The 24,159-nt window shown below is 45.7% G+C and overlaps 1 protein-coding gene across 1 annotated transcript in view; it reads left to right on the forward strand.

Moving 5' to 3' along the window:
• MYO1E (myosin IE) overlaps positions 1-24,159 on the forward strand; it is a 239,662-nt gene that overhangs the window by 204,017 nt on the left and 11,486 nt on the right. The window contains exons 23-26 of the mRNA XM_066275467.1: positions 7,390-7,536; positions 9,208-9,365; positions 11,629-11,721; positions 16,311-16,512. Of these exons, the coding sequence (XP_066131564.1) occupies positions 7,390-7,536; positions 9,208-9,365; positions 11,629-11,721; positions 16,311-16,512 (600 nt within the window). The remainder of the gene's footprint in view (positions 1-7,389; positions 7,537-9,207; positions 9,366-11,628; positions 11,722-16,310; positions 16,513-24,159) is intronic.

The following is a 24,159-nucleotide window of genomic DNA, read 5'->3' on the forward strand; positions in this document are numbered from 1 at the left end:
AGAGCCACTCTAGCGCCTGGGGCAGAGGCCAAGCAGCCATCCCCAGCGCCCGGGCCATCTTTGCTCCAATGGAGCCTCCGCTGCTGGAGGGGAAGAGAGAGACAGAGAGGAAGGAGAGGGGGAGGGGTGGAGAAGCAGATGGGCGCTTCTCCTGTGTGCCCTGGCCGGGAATCGAACCCGGGACTTCTGCACGCCAGGCCGATGCTCTACCACTGAGCCAACTGGCCAGGGCCTCATCTGATTTTCAGAAGCTCTTCCTGAGCATTCGGCTCGTTGGCTGGGTCACAACCTGAGCCACACTCTTCTGGCTAGCTGGGCCCTGAGGCTGCCCTTGGTGTTCTGAGGAACCCAACTAGAAGCTTCTTTTTTTATTTTCTGCATGGGGACCAGCCATACCTGAGCTAAGCTGAAGGTTAGCTGAGGCGTGTCCCAGCTCTGGACATGTGCTCATTAGACTGAGAATGATTATTATTATTCCCATTATGATCACCCAGGTCTGTCTTCAGCCTTCACACCACTCAAGGAGTACTTGATCATAAATAATCATACCTCCATTTGTGTCACACACTTTGATACTTTCTTGTTGATCAAGTTCTTGAGGCTTATCAAGGTGTTGTATGTTCCCACTCAAATATTTTTGTTCTGTCTTTTTTTTTTTTTTTTTGTCTTATCTCATAGCTTCTGGGGACACAGTGTCTCATGGTAAAACCAGCTTCTTTTTCTGTTTCCACTATAGTATTCATGGTCTGGATACTTGCTCCCACATGGCCTTTTCAGGTTAGAGGCTGTAATAAAATGCAGCACATGGCCTGAAAGTTGTTCTGACAGTATAGGGAGAAAAAGAGCTTGAGTCATTTTAACTTGCAATCTCTGCATGTTGTAGGCACTGAACCTTACGTTTACCAAGTTTAATACTCTTCTCTTGTTTCTGTCATTCATTGGGTTAACTAGTCATCTACACCAAGTTGAGAATACAACTAGATGAGTGATGTTGTGTATATGTATAGGATCAAACTCAGAGTAAAAACTGATTGTGGTACCAGACCACCAAACTTGGTGTTTGTGCTCAAAATATTTCATTGCAAGTATAGAGACACATTTTAACAGTTGTCTTGCATGGCAGAAAAAAGGTTGTGATGTGTGTGTGTGTGTGTTATTAAGACTTTGTGTGGCTTACTACTTGACTATTGGCTGAAATAACCACCTAATGACTTCTTCTAGGGAAGACTATCAAAATGTCCCACAGACTTGATCTTTCAGCCTTTCTCTATCCCTTACAATCATTGTCAAGGCAAAATGGGCTCACGGCTCCCTGTTCCAGCAAGCCAACCATTTGAAAACAATGACGAGACAGGGAAATATGAACAGGACTGAATATTTGAGAGGAAGGATTTATTGTTTATTTCTTTAAGTGTGGTAATGGTACTATGGTTTTTTTTTATTTAAAGAGGCTTTATCTTTTAGAGATGCACACTGAAATATTTAAGGATAAAGTAATATAACAGTTCTCCTCTGCTCTAAAAATAACCTGGTCTGTGTGGAAGTAGCGAAAGTAGAGGTGTAGATAGATAGAACTATCTATGGATTGATAATTATTTCAACCTGGCATTTGGAGGTTTATTCTCCTATTTTGTATATATTTGAGATTTTCCATAATAAAAAGTTTTTCCTAATCTACCAGTAGATCGTAATTTTAGAAGTCTTTATCTTTTATAAATACACTGAAATATATCAAGTTGAATTATAATTGAAAAAAAATTTTTTTTGTATTTTTCTTAAGTTGGAAATGGGGAGGCAAGTCAGACAGACTCCCACATGCACCCGACTGGGATCCACCCAGCACGCCCACCAGGGGGCGATGCTCTGCCCATCTGGGGCATCGCTCTGTCGCAACCAGAGCCACTGTAGCGCCTGGGGCAGAGGCCATGGAGCCATCCCCAGCGCCCGGGCCATCGTTGCTCCAATGGAGCCTTGGCTGCGGGAGGGGAAGAGAGGGACAGAGAGGAAGGAGAGGGGGAGGGGTGGAGAAGCAGATGGATGCCTCTCCTGTGTGCCCTGGCCGGGAATCGAACCCGGGACTTCTGCACGCCAGGCCGATACTCTACCACTGAGCAAACCGGCCAGGGCCATATAATTGAAATTTATAAAGATTTTTTAACTTACAAGAAGAAAGAACTAGGATAGGCCCAGCCCAATGGCTCAGAGAGAAATGAAGACTACCATCGTTCAGAGGGCCTCTAGGATAATATGAACAGGGAAGTCCTTATCTAAGTAGAACTTAGACTGAAGCACTGATGCCTGCCTTCCGCCTCCCTCGGAGACTTGGTGAGAGTATCAGGAGATGGCACACCAATATATAATTGAGACATCGGATTTCTGAGGCATGGAGCCTGCTGATGGGAGGCCTGGCATCCGTTTTTGAAGGACCCTTCAAGAGCTGCTTCTAGTCCAAGTACTGACCTGGCCTCGCTCTTGTATGGAAAACTTCATTTCCGGGAAGGGTAGGCACAAGTGGTCATAGCCCATGCTCTTTGCTTTCCTGTTTTTAGGCGATGATATTGGTACCATAAAATCTAATATTTGGAGGATCCCTCTGATGAAGCTTCTAGTAGTCCTCATTCTAATAGCTGACCACCAGAGAGGCCTAAAGCCAAAAGGTCCGCGGCTGCCTGGCTGGCCAGATTTTCCAGTCTTTATGTAATGGGGAAAGCAACCTGTAAGTGGGGGGGGGGGGGCTTTAGATAGGGGCTGCAGCTTCCTTGGTTACAACATTCCTGCCTAGAATGTTTCATGGTCTACTTACCCCAAAGAACAGTCTGCTCCACTACCTGCTCAGCAGCCCAGAAGCCTTACTGAAATTTTGACTAGTGACTTGTTGTGTCTTTGGGAACCTGGAAGTTGTCGGCATTTTTGAACTGACCACCTGCCTTGTGTTCATCCTGGAGATTCAAAGGTGAAGGGGACATAGTCACTGGCAACAGGAGCCCCCTCCCATCCTGGAAGGGGGAGCAGACACCTGAGTACACACATGCCCCACAGGTGACAGGTGTTCAGAGAATGGTACATAGAGCACTCCTGGGGGGGCCTTTGCACCTGCGGTCAGGTGAAGCTTCTGGGAGCCCTGTGATGAGGCCAGATGCAGCCTGTATCTGCACGATCTCGGAGAAAGGAAGTAGAATCCCAAACTGGTGCCGCCAGTTTCTTTGAGTGGAAGAAGTCCGGATAAAATTTATTTTCTTCTTGACTTAACTCTGTACTTTCTGGTTTGCTAAACAGAGTGTATATTTCACAATCAGGAAATTTTTTTTTATAAAGGCTTACGTAAAGGCAGGGCTGTCCCAGCAAATGGTCTTGTCGGCTTTCGGCGGGGGGGGGGGGGGGGGGGGGGACTCCTTTAAGACTTTACTCAGTGTTTTCTAACTAACACTTTGTGACGAAGACCCTGGGTAAGGGAGTGAAACAAGATTGTCTAGTGTTGTCCCACAATAGCACGATAAACCACAGAGATGAGGGCATAAGAAGTGAGTGGAAAGCCAGAGCAGGGCCTGGACTGGTAGAGACCTTCCTACACAGGGCACAAACATCTGTAGGGAATGGCAGCTTGAGCATATAAATAAGACAGGGGCGAAATCCAAAGATCAGTCTGATTTTTTAGAATAAATAAATATACAAGCTTTGTCTCCAGCTCCAGGAGCATGGGCTGAGGAGAAAAGAATGAGCTGGAAACTCTGGCCCGGACGGGGTGGTTTCACCAACTCGCATGCCTGGGCCATGGGAGGGAGGGGTTTGGGATTTGATGGTTGAAGTCAAAGTGTCCAAACAATCTCTTCTCATTGCCAAACTCATGCCGATAACAGACCTTGAAGTTTTGGCCTGGTTACTTTGTTTTTCTTTATGGTAATGAAACACGTTATAAATCTAAGCACGTTAAACTACTTGAGGCTACTCATGTTGGTCTCATTTAGCCCTGCTGAGTAATTAGTCCCACCTAAAACCAGACAAACAGACACATATGTCCAGACATGTCAAAGAATGCTTTGAGTCAAGCCACCGGTACTTCACCCCACACACCAAGAAGTGGCGCTTCCTGTTTCTGCCCTTTCCCCACAGCGCCATGCTCCGACCCTAATGCCACAGTCTCCTTACTCCAGTGCTAGGACGCTTGGGCCTCGTTTTATTAATTCCAAATGACTTTGGAGAGCCTTTTGGAGTTTTGAATTGCTATGATTGACATGATTAAGACATTGCCAGAATATTCCTAGAAGTAGGAAGATAATAGTTGCTTTGTAGCCTTAACTCTCTGAGGTCTATTATTCTCAAACTTAAGAAAAGTTTCCAAGTTTGGAAAAGTTTGTGAACAAAAAGATGCAGTGGGGATGGTAAGCTGTCCTGCAATATCCATTCTCTCCTCTACCTATTAACTTCTGGCAGACTACCTAAAGACTACATTTCCCAGGCTTCCTTGAAGCTAGGTATAATCATGTGACATGGTGCTGGTCAATGGGGTGTGAGGAACGGTGACTTATACCACTTCCTGGTCATATCTGTAAAGGGAAGAGGTAGATAGAAGCCTGGCTTCCTGGCACTGTAGAACTGTCACGTTGGCCTTGAATGTTGTTTTTGCATATACACTTGAGTGACAGATTAAAAAGCTCTGTTGTTTGAACCATTTGTTGTCAGGGTCTTCATCACAACAGAAAATGCTATATCCCAACTATCACAAGAGTATGCAAGAATCCTGGTTGTGATGTAGGGATGGATGTTTGAAAACAAGCTCCTGAGGTAATAATAATGGCCAAGTGCTCCACCTAATGGCCATTATGTGTCCAAAAACGCCTATAAAGTATTATGACCACACTTCAGGGTACTGGTCTTCAATAAGCAGGCTGTAAGGGCCCAGCTTCTCTCCCCTGGTGATGAGATCTTGCTGTTAGTATACCCCACTCTTCCCTGTGGTTTGTTTTAGGCTGCCATTCTGTGCCTTTGGATTCCAACTGTGTTGTGGTCCCGCCTTAGACCTCTTTTCTCCTGCAGATTACCAAACTCCTTTCCTGTAAGGAGACAGAGGAGCTGAGGTTTCGGGGTGAGAGGCTGTGGCTATAGCTACTGGCCTGATCAGCTCAGGTCCTTAGCTCCCTGCTTCAGCCCAGAGGGAAAAGGTTCCTGACAAGCCCCGGTTCGTCCAACAAGGCTCGCTCTGCCCAAGAAAGACCTCTGGGCCCACGGACTGCCCATCCCAACATTATCGTCATGGGACTAAACAGAAACCTCGGGAGTTGCAATTTTATTTTATTTTATTTTATTTTTATTTTAGTGAGAGAGAGCGAGAGACAGGGAGGGAGAGAGATGAGAAACATCAATTCATACTTGCCACACCATAGTTGTTCATCCATTGCTTCTCATACGTGCCCTGATCGGGGGCTCCAGTAGAACCAGTGACCCCCTGCTCAAGCCAGTGACCATGAGATCATGTCAGTGATCCCACACTCAAATTGTTGAGCCTGAGCTCAAGCCTGATAAGCCCATGCTTACACCAGCAACCTCGGGGTTTTGAACCTGGGTCTTCACTGTCCTAGCTCAACACTATCCACTATGCCACCACTGGTCAGGCAGGAGTTGCAATTTAAATGGATCAGATTCTATGTGGAAAAATCCCTCATCTGAAAAGATTCTCCACACCCTACTCCTTCATACTGGCCTCGTCATCTAGCTTTGTCACAGAGCAGCAGTCCTACTGTTATAGTGATACCAGGGGCCCCGAGAGCTGGGCACAGTTCCTATGATACAGCTCAGCTCTGGTTACTAAAGAACCATGTTGTTCATATTTCCTGTGCTGGGAGGGATTAAAATATTGTCATGGTCAATTCATCGAAGAGGGTTCACTAACTTTGCTTTTACTACCTGCAAAAACACCATCTCTAATGAAATGTCATTTAGACGGTTGTCTTAGATATACTGCTCACAAAAATTAGGGGATATCTTATCACTTCATATTCATTTTGAAATATCCTCTAATTTTTGTTACTTATCTGACAGTGGTGCCTGGAAGTAATTATAAACCTATATACATTGTGCAGCCTTTGGGGTGGTAGCTTCCTTCAGCTGGGCTATATACCTAACAGCTAAGGAATAAAGATTCTCAGTTATACGTGTGTTGTCATTTCCACAAAGCCTAGCTGATGCGGAGATGGAACTCTGTATAATCAATTCCCCGCTACCACGAAGCGTTTCCCAGGACTGGGTTGGCGTAGCCTCTTCTTTCCATTCTCCCTTCCAGGCATGAGTTTGCCACCCCCCACCCACCCCCCGCCATACCCTGTGCAAACATGCAGTTCCCGCAGAGGTGTGTTCTATCTCTGTCCCACGAAATGTATTAGCTTGAACGTGATGCTTGTGCTTGCTGCTGTGTACACACCTGTCTGGTGTTACCTCTGCACTGTGGCGTGTGGGTGCATCCGGCTGCACCTGGCACACATTGTTAGCTGAGCACCAGATACCCACGGGCTCCTAATAATGAGTGCATATGATGCCCAGGAGGCTGGCTTCCCTTTTGATAACTGAACTTATAATTCTTCAAGTTAGGATTTATTATAGCAGCAACAACCATGTCATCAATTCTGCTAACTTGGAACTCATGTTCATTTTCAACCGCATTCTACTAATAACATTCTGGATTTGTAGGATCTTAAGAACATAGAAATTGTATTTGAAAATGAATATTTTTTTTTGTATTTTTTTTTTCTGAAGCTGGAAATGGGGAGAGACAGCCAGACAGACTCCCGCATGCGCCCGACCGGGATCCACCTGGCACGCCTACCAGGGGCGACACTCTGCCCACCAGGGGGCGATGCTCTGCCCCTCCGGGACATCGCTCTGCCGCGACCAGAGCCACTCTAGCGCCTGGGGCAGAGGCCAAGGAGCCATCCCCAGCGCCCATCTTTGCTCCAATGGAGCCTTGGCTGCGGGAGGGGAAGAGAGAGACAGAGAGAAAGGGGGGGGGTGGGGTAGAGAAGCAAATGGGCACTTCTCCTATGTGCCCTGGCCGGGAATCGAACCCGGGTCCCCTGCACGCCAGGCCGACACTCTACCGCTGAGCCAACTGGCCAGGGCCTGAAAATGAATTTTTTAAAAAAATACAGAGGCAATCGTCCTTAAATTCTCAATTTTAAAAGTCTTGTGGGAGAAGTATTTTTGTGTATGTTTTGGTGGGCTATAAACTTTCTTCAAAAGCAGATTTCAGTGATTTATGTCATTCATTGTGTTTCATTTTAAAGATTATCACAGAAAAAAGATTAGAACCTAGTGCTGTCTTACAGAATTAAAAAATGAGTGAAAAAATGATGAAATAAACAAAATGCAACTTTTATTATCTTTCTAATCTCTTTGCAGTACTATGCAAGATGACATTTTTATTCTTCATGAGCAAGAGTATGACAGTTTGCTTGAATCCGTCTTCAAAACTGAGTTCTTAAGCCTCTTAGCAAAGCGTTATGAGGAAAAAACCCAGAAGCAACTACCTCTGAAGTTTAGCAATACGTAAGTTGGGGTCTGGAGCCCAGACTTCTGAGTAAAACTAGAGGGCCCTTGATTTCACTGCCGGGATCCAGGCAGAGAGGAGGGGAGGCTTGTCGGGTGGGGCCCGGAGTCTGACTGGCTCTAGTGTCTTCAGCAAAGCCCAGTCCTGGCTGCCTTAGGGCCTTCCCCCGTGAAATCTCAGGGCTGCAGAAGACAGTCCACGTGGTTGTCACAGACTTTGAAAAGGTCGGTTTTGCATTTCTGTGAAACGGTGACTTTATCAAATGGTGTATTTTGTCATTTGGACAAAGGGCTAGTAAGACAGGGAAAGGCAGGTTTTTATACATCGCCAATAAAAGAACATCTTATTTGACAGATCAACCAGAAGTAGCATAAGACTGGAAGAAGGAGAAGAAAATGAACAGAGTAGGAGCTTAAGTTCCCAAAATCAATGCGTCATCGGCCTGTGGGTGGGGCTCTGGGGACTTGAGGTGGCAGGTGGCCGGGGTCTTGGGTCTTGGCTCTCCTTCCTTCCTCTTAGCAGTATGGTCTCATGAGCCAGATAATGGTGTTCTCTCAAGCTTCTGATCTCATAATTTGCCAGATGAGAGTGTTTTTGTTTTGTTTTGTTTTTGTTTGTTTGTTTTTAGCATGTGTGAGAGAGAGAAGGGGACAGACAGGGACAGACAGACAGGAAGGGAGAGAAATTAAAAGCATCAAATCATAGCTACAGTGCCATAGCTGTTCATTGATTGCTTTCTTATGTGTGCCTTGACTGGGGGGTTCAAGCCAGTGACCTTTGGGCTCAAGCAAGTGACTGTGGGATCATGTCTATGATTCCGCGCTCAAGCCAGTGACCCTGCGCTCAAGCTGGATGAGCCCGTGCTCAAACCGGTGACCTTGGGGTTTTGAACCTGGGTCCTTGTGTCCCAGACCAATGCTCTGGTCAGGCAAAAGAGGGTTAATTTTTTCTCTTAAATTTTCATCTATAATACAGAGTATCTTCCATCTCTTCCTACCCACCAGAAGGAGGCTAAAATAAAGCCTTAATTCCACGATTAATGCTTCAGTGGTTGCATTGAAATAGATACTGGTACATATGTGGATTCACTGCAGCTTTTCCAAGAAACAATTGGCTGTTAGTACTAGGAGCTATTATTTTTGTCTGGGAATTTGTAATAAGGGAATTAAAAAAAAAAAAAGGAGGACTATGAAGAGCCAAGCCACTTTATGGAATATTAGGCAGCTAGTTAAAATAATGACCGCATTCTATGCTAAGGAAGACACGGGCTAACGTGTCCGGCATCTCTCAGTCTTCCTCACACAGGGAAATCAGAGGGGTACGAGGACACAGCACAGCAGGTGTGACCTAGAAATTGTCCCTTCTGACCCACCTGAATCCACCTGCAAAGTGACATTGGCACCTGTGAGGGGGTACTTTCCTCACCACCTGGTTTCTCACAGGTGCTGGGCCACGCTTCTGCTTCTAGTCACTGGGCTCACCTTACCATCGTGCCAAACCCCTGGCTGTCATTCTCACGCTGAGTGCCCTGGGCTGTTCAGATATCCTGGTCTTGCCTCATTTCCACAACAGGTTTTCCCAGCAGTAGAACTCCATGCTGAGGTGGGTGAGCTCTGTTTTCTCACGGCTTCATTCTGATTTGTTAACTCCAACCAATATGCTTGTGGCAGGCTTGAACTCAAGTTGAAAAAAGAGAACTGGGGTCCCTGGAGTGCCGGGGGCTCACGGCAGGTGCAGTTCCACCAAGGCTTCGGCGACCTGGCCATCCTAAAGCCCAGTAACAAAGTCCTGCAGGTCAGCATCGGACCTGGGCTGCCCAAGAACTCCCGTAAGTATCCTATGGGCCCCGCAGCAGAACCAGGTCTGGGCTCCCGGGCTCTCCCGGGCCTGGTACCCTCCACACCCTGCTCTACACCAAGCTCTTTTCTCACCACATGCTGATAGTCTGTGCACAGATCTGCAGGCAAAAAAACCCAGTACTTTTGCTGCTTCCTGTGGCTCGGTCTTCTTCAGATTCAAACACTTCAAACTCAACCAACATCAGGCACATGCGACTCAACCTTTCTGAATGATGTAGTAGTTATGTCTGGGATTCCTGGCGTCACAATACTCATTGCGTCTAAAACAAATCACTCTCCTGACCTGTGGTGGCGCAGTGGATAAAGCGTCGACCTGGAAATGCTGAGGTCGCCGGTTCGAAACCCTGGGCTTGCCTGGTCAAGGCACATATGGGAGTTGATGCTTCCAGCTCCTCCCCCCCTTCTCTCTCTCTGTCTCTCCTCTCTCTCTCTCTCTCTCTCTCTCTCTCTCTCTCTCTCTGTCTCTCCCTCTCCTCTCTAAAATGAATAAATAAAAAAGTAAAAAAATAAATAAATAAAATAAAATAAAACAAATCACTCTCTCGGCTTCACATTTGCCAGCCTTTTGTAGTCAGATCTTGTCAACAATACATTTCTCCTTTTTGTCAGTTTTAAAGAAATGGGCCCCATTTAGCACTCCCCACGTGGATTCACTGTGCATCACATCTGGCATCCCCACCATCATGAGAGCACGTCATTAAATGCACTCATCACGAACACACCCCAGTCTAACTCCTTCACTGGCCTTTGAGTCCTTTTCTATTCATAAGTTATATTTATAAGATTATATTTATAATACATAGTATAGAGTCGTCATATATCCTACATGATCCTGTTGGTATCTCTGTAAAATTTAATTATGATAAATTTTATTACCATGTAAGTATGGTCAGTGAGGAGTATGCCAGATATAAAACAAGCCTTTATGAAGTCTGCCTGCAGAAATATACATTGGCATGCACTGTCACTGATACAGTACAAATAAGTACAGGTCAACCACCAATCGGACATGTTGGTGTTTGTCTGTGTTTTATTTGGTACTTGTAGAATACAGACAGCATATTTAGGGGGAATTTTTTAAGACGCCTTTAAGTAAAAGGATTCTTTACAAAGAGGTGGGCAGGGTTGAAGGAACAAAGTGGGGACCAGGGACAAAGCATAGCAGGACACTGTCATCACCGCAGAGCCCAAAGGGATGGAATAAGGAACGAGCTGGGGTGAAGGATGTGGGCAGGAAGCTGTAGGGTAGATACCCAGCATCTCTCTCCTCCGGCACTCCTGTCCTGCCAGTGCCTCCCACGGGCCCAACTCAGCTGGAGTGCAGAGGCTTGGTGGCCCAGTGAAGGAGTCCATCGGGCTCAGACGCCAGGGCACGGAGCATGGCAGAGAAGGGCTACAGATAACCAGCAGAATGTGTGTGAGCTGTGTTCATTGTCTCTTTGTCTAATACAGTGACATTGCCCCAGGACCCTCAGACACGACTCTTTGCTTTGTGTTATTCCTGCCTTGTTACTTCTTACTCTTCACCCTAAAGGAATTCCCTCTGCACCCCTCTTCCAGCTGGTTTATTTCTGTCTTCCTTCATGTGTCACTCGAGAACTTTGTTGTTTTCCTTTCCAGCACATGTCTCCTCTGGCTGCACATGGCCCTGCCGTCCCAATCCGGATTCTGGTCCACGATAATGTTCCATTTAGTACCAGCTAGTTTACTGACTCTTCAGGTCTCTGTCCAAGGTGCACATCTGCTTCTGCCCATCATGGTCTCTATTTCATTGGAAGACTGTAGAACACAAACTCTTACATGAAAGGTGCTTGACATAAGCAGATGTCCAGTTAGTGCTGCAGTGTGCTTCGTGCCGGTGACCTTCATGTTCAGCTCCTGCGCTGTGTTCAGAACATAAGTGCAAGTATTCCAGTATCCCATCAGTCTCTTTTGAAAGCCTACCCAAATATAAACACCTTTGTGAGATTATAATACCTCTTTGTATAGTTATTGTCCTTGACATTTTAAAGCCGTACCTCTATCCATACATCCTCCAGCCCCTTCCAGCCAGCAGTTAACAAGACAGCACTTCCCTCAAATATCTCGTCTCCACTGCAACCAGTCTCCTGCAGGTCCAAGTGAGACCTGGATTCCAAACGTCTCACTAGTTTTGCATCAGCAGAAAACCATCAGGAGCCATAAAACCAACCAGTAGTACTGATTGTAACTCTGTCTTGCTTGTTTATTTAGGTCCTACAAGAAGGAACATCAGTCAAAACAGAGGTTATTCCATTGGGACTCACAATACCAACTACCCAATGAGAGCTGCCCCTCCCCCTCCAGGTAAGCCAAGCATGTGCCGTAGACTGGGACCGTTAACCTGAACCCATAACTTGTAAAATATATTTGGGAAGAAACCCATTAGCAAGTAAATACACACATATTAGCCAGACATGAGTCTTTTTAGTGCTGGATGTCCTCTTAACACAGCGGCACTACTTGTGACCCTGAAATCCAGGGACAGTATTAGCTGGTGAGACTGAACTGTGTCTGAGTTAATGATCTGGATTTCATTACCTAGTGTTATTACACCCTTGGGAAAGGCTTCCCCCATCAGTGAGAACAAAGGAATTCCTTTTCCTTGGCAGTCAGAATGCCATCAGCTATTTGTTTGTTTGTTTGTTTGTTTGTTTTCTGAAGTGAAAAGCAGGGAAGCAGAGAGAGACAGACTCCTGCATGTGCCCGACCAGGATCCACCTGGCATGCCCTCTAAGGGGCGATGCTCTGCCCATCTGGGGTGTTGCTCCATTTCAACCAGAGCTATCCTAACTCCTGAGGCAGAGGCCATGGAGCCGTCCTCAGCTCCACCAACTTTGCTCCAGTAGAGCCTTGGCTGCGAGAGGGGAAGAGAGAGACAGAGAGGAAGGAGAGGAGGAGGGGTGGAGAAGCAGATGGGCACTTCTCCTGTGTGCCCTGGCCAGGAATCAAACCTGGGACTTCCACACGCCAGGCTGATGCTCTACCACTGAGCCAGCCAGCCAGGGCCAGAATGCTGCCTTTGTAGAAATAGGATTTTACCAGGTATGACCTCACCATCACCCAGTTTCAGCCAAATACCACTAAGCATTTTACAACTAGTTTATAGCTTTGATGAATAAATCAAAAATGTTTATTCTTAGTCAGATAGGCTCTAAGAGACTGCTTGAAGAAATAAACTAATATATGCAATACAAAATTGGTAGAAAAAAATTTATATTTTCCATACAAAAAATGTTTAGATCTTATGTTTTACATTTCTCACTTTTATGATAAAAATATAATATACAGGTCAATAAAATCTGAACTCAATAAATATAAGATTCTTTGCCCTTAGTAACCTGTTTAGTGTTTGAAGAGCGTAATCAAAATTCACAAAAATGTTTTTCCATCACTCACAAATTCTAGTCAATAAAAAAGTGCCCCTGCCCTGGCCGGTTGGCTCAGCGGTAGAGCGTCGGCCTAGCATGCGGAGGACCCGGGTTCGATTCCCGGCCAGGGCACACAGGAGAAGCGCCCATTTGCTTCTCCACCCCTCCGCCGCGCTTTCCTCTCTGTCTCTCTCTTCCCCTCCCGCAGCCAAGGCTCCATTGGAGCAGAGATGGCCCGGGCGCTGGGCATGGCTCTGTGGCCTCTGCCTCAGGCGCTAGAGTGGCTCTGGTCGCAATATGGCGACGCCCAGGATGGGCAGAGCATCGCCCCCTGGGGGGCAGAGCACCGCCCCTGGTGGGCGTGCCGGGTGGATCCCGGTCGGGCGCATGCGGGAGTCTGTCTGTCTCTCCCTGTTTCCAGCTTCAGAAAAATGAAAAAATAAAAAAAATAAAAAAATAAAAAAGTGCCCCTAGCACTGGCCATGTAGCTCAGTTGGTTAGAGCTTTCTCCTTAAGCACAGAGGTTGCCAGTTCAATCCCCAGTCAGGGCACATACAGAAACAGATTGATGTTTCTGTCTCTCTTGCTTTCTCCCTTCTTTTCTCTCTAAAATCAATAAATAAATAAAAATTTTAAACTGCCTCTAGAATGTTTGATGTTAATAAGTTTGGCATTCTAGGTCTGAAAGAGTCATCTGAGAATCACACTTGACTCAGACCCTCCTAGACAAGAGATTCCTGTTTGTAGCAGTGTCTGAGATGAGCAATAAAAAGCATTTCTTTTGTTTCCTATGCTAAAATGTGGACATTGCCTAGCAGTGAGAAACAAATTCTCATCTCTTGGAGTCCTGGTCCTGCCTGGCCCAGATGTCTCCCCTCCCCCTCTGCCTTTATCCTTGAAGAAAATGCAAGCAAAGTAACTGAACGAGAACAGTGCTCTGCATGCTACTAAATGCACCAGCCCCAGTGCAAATCCTGACCAGATCACCTGGTCATTTGCCTCAGCTAGATTGGCCAGAGTCACCTCAGACCAATACCTGCCCTTGAGCATGGTACCCAACCTCTCTGCATGAGTTTCTTCATCAATAAAATGAGGAGGTGGGATCCGAATCCCTTAGCTGGGACCTCCTCCCACCCCCTATGGTGAAGGTCCTGGCTGCTGTTGTTCTTTTCTTCATTTTCAATCCACCACAAACCATTCTTCTTTAAGGTAAAGTAAAAATTGCTAAAAGAATGGAACTCTTTTTTTTTTTTTGAAGAATGGTATTTTAAAAGCATTCAAAATAGGCCCTGGCCAAGTAGCTCAATTGATTAGACCAGGGTTCAGGAACCTTTTTGGCTGAGAGAGCCATGAACGCCATATATTTTAAAATGTAATTTCTTGAGAGCCATACAACGACCCATGTACCTTACGCGTTATCCAATAAAAATTTGGTGTTGTCCCAGAGGACAGCCGTGATTGGCTCCAGCCACCCGCAACCATGAACATGAGCCATAGGAAATGAATGGATTGTAATACATGAGAATGTTTTATATTTTTAATATTATTTTTTTATTAAAGATTTGTCTGAAGCCAGATGCAGCCATCAAAAGAGCCACATCTGACTCGCAAGCCATAGTTTCCTGACCCCTGGATTAGAGCATCATCCCCATATGCCGAAATTGTGGGTTTAATCCCCAGTCAGGGACTTGCCAATGAATGCATGAATAAGTGGAACAACAAATAGATGTTTCTCTCTTCCTCTCTCTCTCTCTCTCAAATCAATAAATAAAAATATTTTTAAAAAGAAATAAATAAAGCCTGACCAGGCAGTGGCGCAATGGATAGAGCATTGGACTGGGATGCAGAGGACCTGTATTCGAAACCCCGAGGTTGCTGGTTTGAGCGTGGGCTCATCTGGCTTGAGTGTGGGGTCACTGGCTTAAGCAAAGGGTCACTCAGTCTGCTGTAGCCCCCCAGTCAAGGCACATATGAGAAAGCAATCAATGAACAACTAAGATGCCGCAACGAAGACTTGATGTTTCTCATCTCTCTCCCTTTCTGTCTGTCTGTCCCTATCTGTCCTTCTCTCTGTCTCTCTTTCTCAGTCTCTGTCAAAATAAATAAATACATAAATAAAAGCATTCAAAATAAAAAACCGAAATTTCGTACTAGATTTAAGATATGAAATATGCCTATGGAATTGCTGTGACCATTTCTAAATGCTTAATTTCTGAGTTTATGGCAGGTGAGTGGGTTATAAGCAGCATAGAGAGGCCCACCCATGAACCACCCCCCACACCCTCGCCATGAGCATCTCAGCTCATCCCACTCTGCATGCCCCTCTCCTGTCCTTGGCAACCTTGGCGGCAGTTGTGGTCTCACCAAGCTCCTTGTTTTTGTAATGAAAAAATTGACAAGATATATGACACTCTGAAAGGTCATATATCTTGCTCAAGGTTAAAACAGCTATCAGAAGCAGAGTTAAAACTGAGCCTCTAGTCTGTCTTATAAACTAAGATCTTACCATTGGTACTGAAGAGTTTCTCTTTTAATTCTGTTGGAAGAGGCTCTATGGTGTGTTCACCAAAGTGTGCCTTGCGGAGAGTCTTGTCCTTCACTGTTGCCCCAGTCTCAGTGGAGAGGAGATGAGAGCTTCTTTTCCTAGCATGGAATGAGAGTGCCTCTTTCCACCAAGGCCCGTGGTTTGGAGCCTGTCACCATCATCCCTTACTTATCAGATAATATGATCTCAACAAGAAGCAGTTGTTTGACTAAGAGATTTTGTTCTATCTGGATTGATCCAAACAGCAGCCATATTTCCCATCTGTGTGGGGCGGTCCTCCACCAATCATAATGGGCTCCTACAGAGGACACCCACGACTGACCCTTTGAAAATGGGTGTCCAACAACAGTTCAGCTGCCTGCCTGCTAATTTGAATCATAAACCTTATAATTTTTCTTAGACCCAAGAATATGCCTGCCTCTCTTGAAAAGTAGTCTCAAGCTTACCTTTTCTTGACTATGGGTTTTGAAACCCTGAGCATCTGGTGATTCCACTGTCAGACAACAAGCATGTGTGTCTGCTGTGCTCCGGGCGCTTGCTGGGCAGTTTACAGTATACTCACAAAAATTAGGGGGTCAGGGAACGTGCAAGTACTCCAATACTTTCAGCCTTTTGTATGGTGCATTTTCTCCAATGAAATAAAAGTTGGTTTTGCATCTCATTTGCATAATCAAACAACTTTCTTTGACTTGTCGTTTGCTTTCTGATGTTCTTGTTTAAGAAAAAAAAGCAAATGCTTCTTTTTTTAATCGCCTCATATTCATTTTGAAATATCCCCTAGTTTTTGTGAGCAGTGTATTAGCTCTATTTCTCACACTATTATTAGCAAGTATGCCCTCCATCTTTTCAGGTGGGGAAACTGAGACCTGGAGAAATTAACCAAGTTGCTCTTGGTTAATGAATGGAAGAAATTTGGAGAGTCTTTAACCAAAAGATCATAAAATGGAAGCTTTCTTTTTGTCCTCCTGTCGTCTCTCTAGGATATATTCAGAATGGAGTCATCAAAAACCAGTTTGTGCCACATCCCCAGACTCCTGGAAACCAGAGGTCAAATCAGAAAAGCCTGTACACCTCCATGGCCCGCCCGCCCTTGCCACGACAACAGTCCACAGGCTCAGACCGAGTATCCCAGACCCCGGAGAGCTTGGATTTCCTTAAGGTCCCAGACCAGGGTGCTGCAGGGTAAGATTCCACCTCCCATGGGTGAAGCTGGTGCCCTCCATCTCCGTCATCACAGAAAGGATCACAGATTTCCCTGGGCTGTCTATACTTGATTCTGAAGTCCAGTTTTTCCACCCACATGTTGTAACCCAAGTCCCAACGCCATGAAGCCCTTGGTTGGCATTTCTAAAAGTACGACCAACTTGATAGCACATAATGCCTTCTCCATAGAGGGCATATCTTAGAAACCTCAGAAGAGGGGTCCCCTTCAACCTGGAGATTCAATTACTCTGTGACCTTTTTTTTTTTTTCTTTTGCTCTCTGGCATGGTTGAGGAATAGTGGGGGTTTTATGTCTGTGCCTGCAGTTGCATAAATACAGTAGCTCGGCGTCATCAGGAACATAGATAATAACATCCTAGAATTCCATGAGATATAGATGTTTGTGTATGAGTACAGATCTTTAGGGCTTTAAAATGAGAGCCTTTCTGCCTTTCTAGACAGAAAACGAAGAGTAGTAAAAAAAAAAAAAAACCCAGGCTTTCTACCTGGAGGATGTAAAGATTCCTGAAACTCTTGTGTAGATATTCGGCGTTATCAGTGTGGACAGGGGGTTATGTGTGGCCTGTGGTGTCACCAGGCATATCACTAGGGCCATTTCAAGACAAGTGAGTAAACTCTGCCAAGAACCAGTAAACAAAAAACATCCTAGTAGCCTGAAAATGAACTGCCCTGGGATGTAGGAGCACCTTGTCCCTGGAACTGGGAATCACCAGGCAGAAATATCGGAGAGTGATGTTGTCAAATACCAGAGAAGGCTGAGAACCCTGTTTCAGCCCCTGTTACTTGTCTAATATTGGACCTGCCGCTTCCCCTCTCTAAGCTTCACTTTCCGCACCTGCGCACCTCCACAGAACTTGCAGAGTTTTTGGGAGGACTAGAGATTATACAGAAAATACCCAGCATGGTACTGGGCATGTAAGAAGCTACTCAGTCAACTGAAGCTTGATGATAGTGACAGTGGTGATGGTGATGATGATACAGCCATTATCTCATGGTGGTTGACCCCGTGACTTCTAAGAAATCTTCCCATTCTGCATAATTCTCAGTGGTGGAACAGTTTTCTCTGCTGAACCCAACGATGGGCCTGCTTCAGCCCACTTTTCCCCTCTCTCGTGTCTTCCTCCATTTTCTATTCTTTCTGTGTCTCTAGAATGATGAAGAAGTTTCTAAAGCGATTTTGTGTACAAAATAGAGCAGTGCTGGGAGAGGAACAACAGCGCCCCCTTTGGGTAGGCAGCCACCCATTCACCTCCATGCCTTATGAGGAGGTTTTTCCTGCCTTGTCAGCTTCCTTCTGAAGACCTTCTAAAGCTCTTAGGAACCTACCATGTTCTCTCGTGGTGTCCCTTCTCCCTGGTAAGTCTTACCTCCTTTGGGCTACCGATAAAAGCACCTTAGTGGCACATAGATGGCCATCAGTAGAGTAGATGCCACCCCTTCATTGGATCTCTCTCTCCCTACCTACCCCACCACTGTTGCATAATTAGCTGTATTTTTTTTTTAATCTTTTTTTTTTTTTTTTTTTTTTACAGAGGCAGAGATAGACAGGGACAGACAGACAGGAACAGAGAGAGAGATGAGAAGCATCAATCATCAGTTTCTTGTTGCGTGTTGCGACTTCTTAGTTGTTCATTGATTGCTTTCTCACATGTGCCTTGACTGTGGGCCTTCAGCAGACCGAGTAACCCCCTGCTGGAGCCAGCGACCTTGGGTCCAAGCTGGTGAGCTCTTTGCTCAAGCCAGATGAGCCCGCGCTCAAGCTGGCGACCTCGGGGTCTCGAACCTGGGTCCTTCCGCATCCCAGTCCAACGCTCTATCCACTGTGCCACCACCTGGTCAGGCTAATTAGCTGTATTTTGTCAGTTCTAACGGTCATGGTGTACCCGCCTGGCTTGGTCTAAAGCAGTCGAACTCAACCTCTAATGAGCACCAGAGTCCCTGGAGAACTCACTGGTTCACTTCCAGAGTTTGTGATTCAGTAGGCCTAGGGAGGGAACCCAAAATTTACATTTCTTCCAAGTTCTCAGATGATGATGCTAAACATGGGACCACATTTTGAAAACCACTGGTCTAAAGTCCAATTGCTAAGGCTCTTACCCAAGGAAAGTTCCGTGTAAAGATTAATTGAAAGGGTGATATGGAAGCAACAGGATTATGCCTTAATCCAGACCTACATTTTTCAGATGGATGGACATTGCTATAATACTCAAACAACCCTTCCTGGGTGGGTCCAGTTGGATGTCCCAAAGGAGACAGAGACAGGAGATTAAAACCAATGAACAAAATGCACCAAATCTCCGCTCGGTCTGCTCGCTTCCTACTTGCTTTGGTTTTGGCAAGCAAAACCATCTTTCCAGCCTGCTTTTGCAAGTTACAGACTTGCACAGCAGCCAGCGGGGAGCATCTGTCAGCCAAAAGCAGGCAATTTAGGAACATCGTGTCTTAACTGAGGCTGCTCCCTTCCAGCCCTCAGCTCTGTGGTTCCCTGTTTAAGCCTTTCACACCCTCCTTCAGGCCTAAAGATCAGGCACACAAGATGTTTTTATGGCGGTGGCTGTGAGACTGGAAGGAGAGGACACGTTCGCAACTGCCCACCAAGCAGTACGACGTTCCTGACTGCGTGACACTCACGATTATATTCAGCACGCTGACTCTGATCGCTGCAGGAATCTCGGCCAGACTCCTCACTGTACACTTAAATCTGCCGCGGTGCAAACAGTTCTTAAGAGACCGTACTCTGATGATAGGGCTAAGCTGTTTCTTAGTATTGATTTTTCTAACACACATACAAGTGAAGATGAAAATAATCTCTAATGTGGCCAGAGACCTTAGACGTGCGTTTCGGAAGCCTCACGGTTTCTGCATTGAGTAGCTCCTGTTTGCCAAGAGAACAGGAATTGCGTTATTCCACAGGAGGTTGTTGGAGCCAGCAGGGAGCTGCGGGATCCCAAGCTTGTTCCTTTCCAAACACACAAAAATTCGTGTATCGACATTTCTAGACGGTGCCCTTGAGTTTGCCAATCTGAAAAACGAGATTGTTAGTCTCCCGCTCCTCGGGTTTCACACCCTTGTGTTTATCTTTTCTTTCCCTCTCACACCCCCAGTGCATTTTCTTTATAGGCGTATGTATTATCAGCAATCATTTCTTTTGGATCATGTAATGTGGATGAAATCAAATGGTGTAATTAGCACCTCAAGTTAATTCAGGAAGTCTTTGTCAGTTTATTTTAGGTTCAGTCAAGTTTTTTTGTTTGTTTTTTTTTTGGTTTTTTTTTTTTGAGCGATCGTGAAGCCTTCACTAAATGAATTACCATTCCAGCCGGATTTTTCAACCTCACCTTGCCACGTGTGTGACGTGGTCGCTATTCTTGTCATTGTCATTGACTCGTCATCCAAGAAAACTGAAAGAGATATAAAAGGATCATTATCTCGCAGTTCTCTACCATGTCTTTTGAAAAGTCTGATTCAAGTGAAAGATCTTTGCTGCTTCTCAGGGAAAGAGAACAGGTTAAGCAGTTCATTCATCAGCCTTTGCTCTGACTTCATAGGAACACTTGGTGCCAATCGAGTGCACTTTATACTTGCCCTCCTGTCACTGAGACTCACCTGATCTACCTGCACTTCATCCCTGAAATGATCAAAACCCAGGCTAGAGATACCTCTTCTGTTGGTCTTTTTAACCCTGTGGTCCATTTCATGCGTTGACAACTTCAGGAAATTCCGAGGTATGCCAGAGATGAATCCAACTGGAGGCTGGAGAAGCAGGAAGGGTTGGGAGTGCTCAGTGGTAGGGCTTCGGCCGTGCCGCAAAGGAGGGATCGAGAGAAGGCTGAAATGCTGCCTATGTGTCTCTTGACAAGATTCTCCTAATGGAGTCATATTTTCAAGGGGCTTAAAATTTCAAGCAAGTGTCCAATAGCAATATTTCTCAACCCATGAGCTACAGGATCAGCAGCCATATCCTGGCCCAAGCAGACACGAAGCTTAGGAATTCCTGGCATCCAGTCCCACGTTTCCAGTAATGTTTATAGATTCAACCTTTTGGAACAGACTATATTTTAAAGAGCCAGTGAAATAAAATGCCATTATTTCCCTTCTCGGAATTTCAAGGCATAAATTTCACATCTGCAGAACAAAGCAGTGATAGCTGAAAGCTTAATCCCAGCTAGCTAACCCGAGCATAAACTAGGTGCACCCCACTGCCCCAGAGCTATGTCAGCTACAGAAGTCACTAAAGGTGGCCTGATGGAACGCAGTGAGCACATGATTCACAGTTGCAGGGACTAAGTGTGAGTCCCTGTTCGGTTCGTGGGTGTATTTCTTTCTTTTTTTTTTTTAATTTATTCATTTTAGAGAGAGAGAGAGAGAATGAGGAACAGAAAGCATCAACTCCCATATGTGCCTTGACTAGGCAAGCCCAGGGTTTCAAACCGCATGGGTGTGTTTCTTCATTCATTCATTGAATATCTACTGGGCCATCTGCCTTCTATGTGCCACATGCTGGGCACATAGATCATTTCACTAGTTACCTGCTGTGCCACCTCACATTTGTCACTTATGTTTTCTACACCTTGGTGTCCTCAACTGTATAATAAGGATAATAATATAATTTTAAAGCCCACTCCTAGGGTTTTTTTGTTTTGTTTTACAGGGACAGAGGGAGTCAGAGAGGGGGATAGATAGGGACAGACAGACAGGAACGGAGAGAGATGAGAAGCATCAATCATCATTTTTTTGTTGTGACACCTTAATTGTTCATTGATTGCTTTCTCACATGTGCCTTGACTGTGGGGCTCAGAGCTCAGGGTCTCGAGCCTGGGTCCTCAGCATCCCAGTCCGACGCTCTATCCACTGCGCCACCGCCTGGTCAGGCAGGTTTCTTGTAGATTAAAAAGGGCTTTGTAAATGATAAAGCACTATGCAACTTGAACATTTATTTGTATTATTTTTATGACTTATTTGTATGCTTTGGTCTTGCAGGGAAATAGTAATGTTCCACCAGGATTGAACAGTGGCTGTTCCCTGGCCCAGTGGCTTTCCTCACAAGAACTCCAGTCTCTGGTCTGCACAGAGCTCTGGACTCTGTGAGGGTCTAAGGCTTTAGGCATGGCTGGCTTGAACAGGGACTGGGCAGCCTTCAGACACCAAGACAAGGTGGCTAATCAGGGAGACACCTCCTCTACCCCCCCCACACACACACACACACATACACACTAGCTGTGCTGCTCTCTGTGGATTCAGAGCAGCGGCAGAACAGATTGCTGTAAGCTAGTATTGCAGCAGACACTGGCGTTGCATTTGGACAATGTAAATAAAGCCCCATACTCTTCCTGCTCTACTATTCCAGTCTTTTTCTAGTTAATTATCCTTTGCTCTAATCACCATAACACCTCACATCTCCTAGAAAATGACAGGCATTCCCAGGAGAGGGTGAGTGAACAAACCATCACTTTAGGAGCTTCGTTGTCACTGATGTCATTTGGGGTTTTGTTTCCTTGTGGGCTTTTGGCATCTCGTGAAACTGGGCAGCTGTCCACCAGGTTCAAATGTCAGTCGGCATCCCGATGTCTCAAGGCCCCCCTTGGTCTTCCCCCCCCATTAACACAGTACTTTTCTAGCAATGCAAGTCTTCCCAAAGCAAACCGAGGTAACCTGCTTGATGACTCGGGAAACCGTTGTGTGGGCTCTAATGTGATCGCATGAAAGGGCCAAGGCCCTACTCAGAAAAGGTACCTGCTGTAAAAGTGAATCGCTGTAGTTCAGCTCCTTTCTGTGTTTGTTTTCTTAATGGGGAATAAATAAAGTGGTACATGTGTACAGATTAGACTTAAATATGGGTCCAGTAGTAATAGGAACACTAAATTACATTGTGCCACCGTTACATGTAATGAAACTCTGGATTTGCTCAGTGATAGCGGTGTGGAGTTTATATATAAAGTGACCCTTTGTTATGGAAATGGCAACCCAAAAAATAAATTATCTAAACCCTGCATATCTATTACAAAACAAATCTAGGCTTTGTCACTTTTTATGAGTTTTGGACGAGTGAATGTGAGCTATCGTGAGGGTAGCGTGAGACAGAGGTGTGCTGGTGCACAGCTGGCCACCTGGAGCTGTAACAGTTGCCAGTTTGAACCCTCACTGCGGCCAATTTCAGGCAACCAGCGTGAACACCACTGGTCTCCGAGTTGGGAAGAGAGGGGAAGTCGCACAGCGTTGTCATTCTGTAGAGTTGCCACCGTACTTCAAGAGCGTGGAGTGATGTACAGTGTGGTAAAATAATTAAGAAGGGTTGAGTTATGAGTATTTATTGTCTTTGCTTTCAAATAATTTATCCAATCACAAGTGTGTTCAATTTCATCTTTAATGACCCACAGAAATCCTGAGGCTGGACCGAGGCAGTTCCAGCTCCCTGGGCACAGGGTCTTGTTTTCTGTGTAAGAAAGCCCAAATCTCCTCCTCATGGCACTGGCCAGTCAGCGCCTGGCTGCATAGGAGGGCTCCGGGCACCTAGAAGGCCACGTTCATCAGGTTCTGGCAGCTCGCAGACTCATTTTTTCGCTGCTCATTATTGATTACACAGGATCGCCACCTAGTGATGCAAAAGAGATTGTCTGGGTTCGTGGCTGAGCCTGTCTGATGTCTGCAGTAGAGCCTGGAAAGCGGCTCTTTCCACGGACCATTTTCTATGGTGGTTTCCAAGTCTGTGTGGTGAAACGTAGAGACAGTGACCGCTTCCTGGGCACGGACTTCCTGTGCCTGGTGGTGCATCTGACAGTAGAAGTTTCACTGGGAGCACTCTATAAAGCTCTCTTAGAATTAGAAAAAGGACCCAGGCCATTGCCTGCGTCCTCGTTTTTGTTTTTTGTTTTTTTGTTTTGACAGAGACAGAGAGAGTCAGAGAGAGGGACAGATAGGAACTAACAGGAAGGGAGAGAAATGAGAGGCATCAATTCTTTGTTGCAGCTCCTTATTTGTTCATTGATTGCTTTCTCATGTGTGCTTTGACCGGGGAGTTACAGCAGAGCAAGTGAACCCCTTGCTCAAGCCAGCAATGTCGGGGTTTTGAACCTGGGTCCTCCACATCCCAGTCTAACGCTCTATCCACTACACCACCACCTGGTCAAGCTCCCTGTTTTTTTAATAGATGAAGAAACCTGAAGAGGTGAAGTGGTGGGACCCACGTTACTGTATTTCCCCATGTATAAGATGCACCCCCCCCTTTTTTTTCCAAAAAATTTGGGGTCTAAAAACTGACTGCATCTTATACAGTGGTTGTAGTTTTTTTACTTGCATTTCCCACTTGAAGAGTTGTATGAATTTTATGATGAATAAAACTTGAGTTCAATAACTTTATATAATACTTCCCCTCCCCCCAAACTTCGGGCCCCAAAACTAAGGTGTGTCTTATACATGGGAAACTAAGGTCTGTGCCAGCTAGTGGCAGAGCTGGGCCTCAAACCCTGTGCACTGGCTCTTAAGGTCATGTCCCTTCTGCGCTCTGTCACTCCATCAGAACGTGCAGGCTGGAGCCACTGGTGTTCCCGAGTCTGATGAGCACAAACAGCCAGGTCCCGCCCTCACGGAGCCCTCTCTCCTCATCCTG

This window comes from Saccopteryx bilineata, chromosome 4, assembly GCF_036850765.1.
Source record: "Saccopteryx bilineata isolate mSacBil1 chromosome 4, mSacBil1_pri_phased_curated, whole genome shotgun sequence".
NCBI classification, from domain to species: domain Eukaryota; kingdom Metazoa; phylum Chordata; class Mammalia; order Chiroptera; family Emballonuridae; genus Saccopteryx; species Saccopteryx bilineata.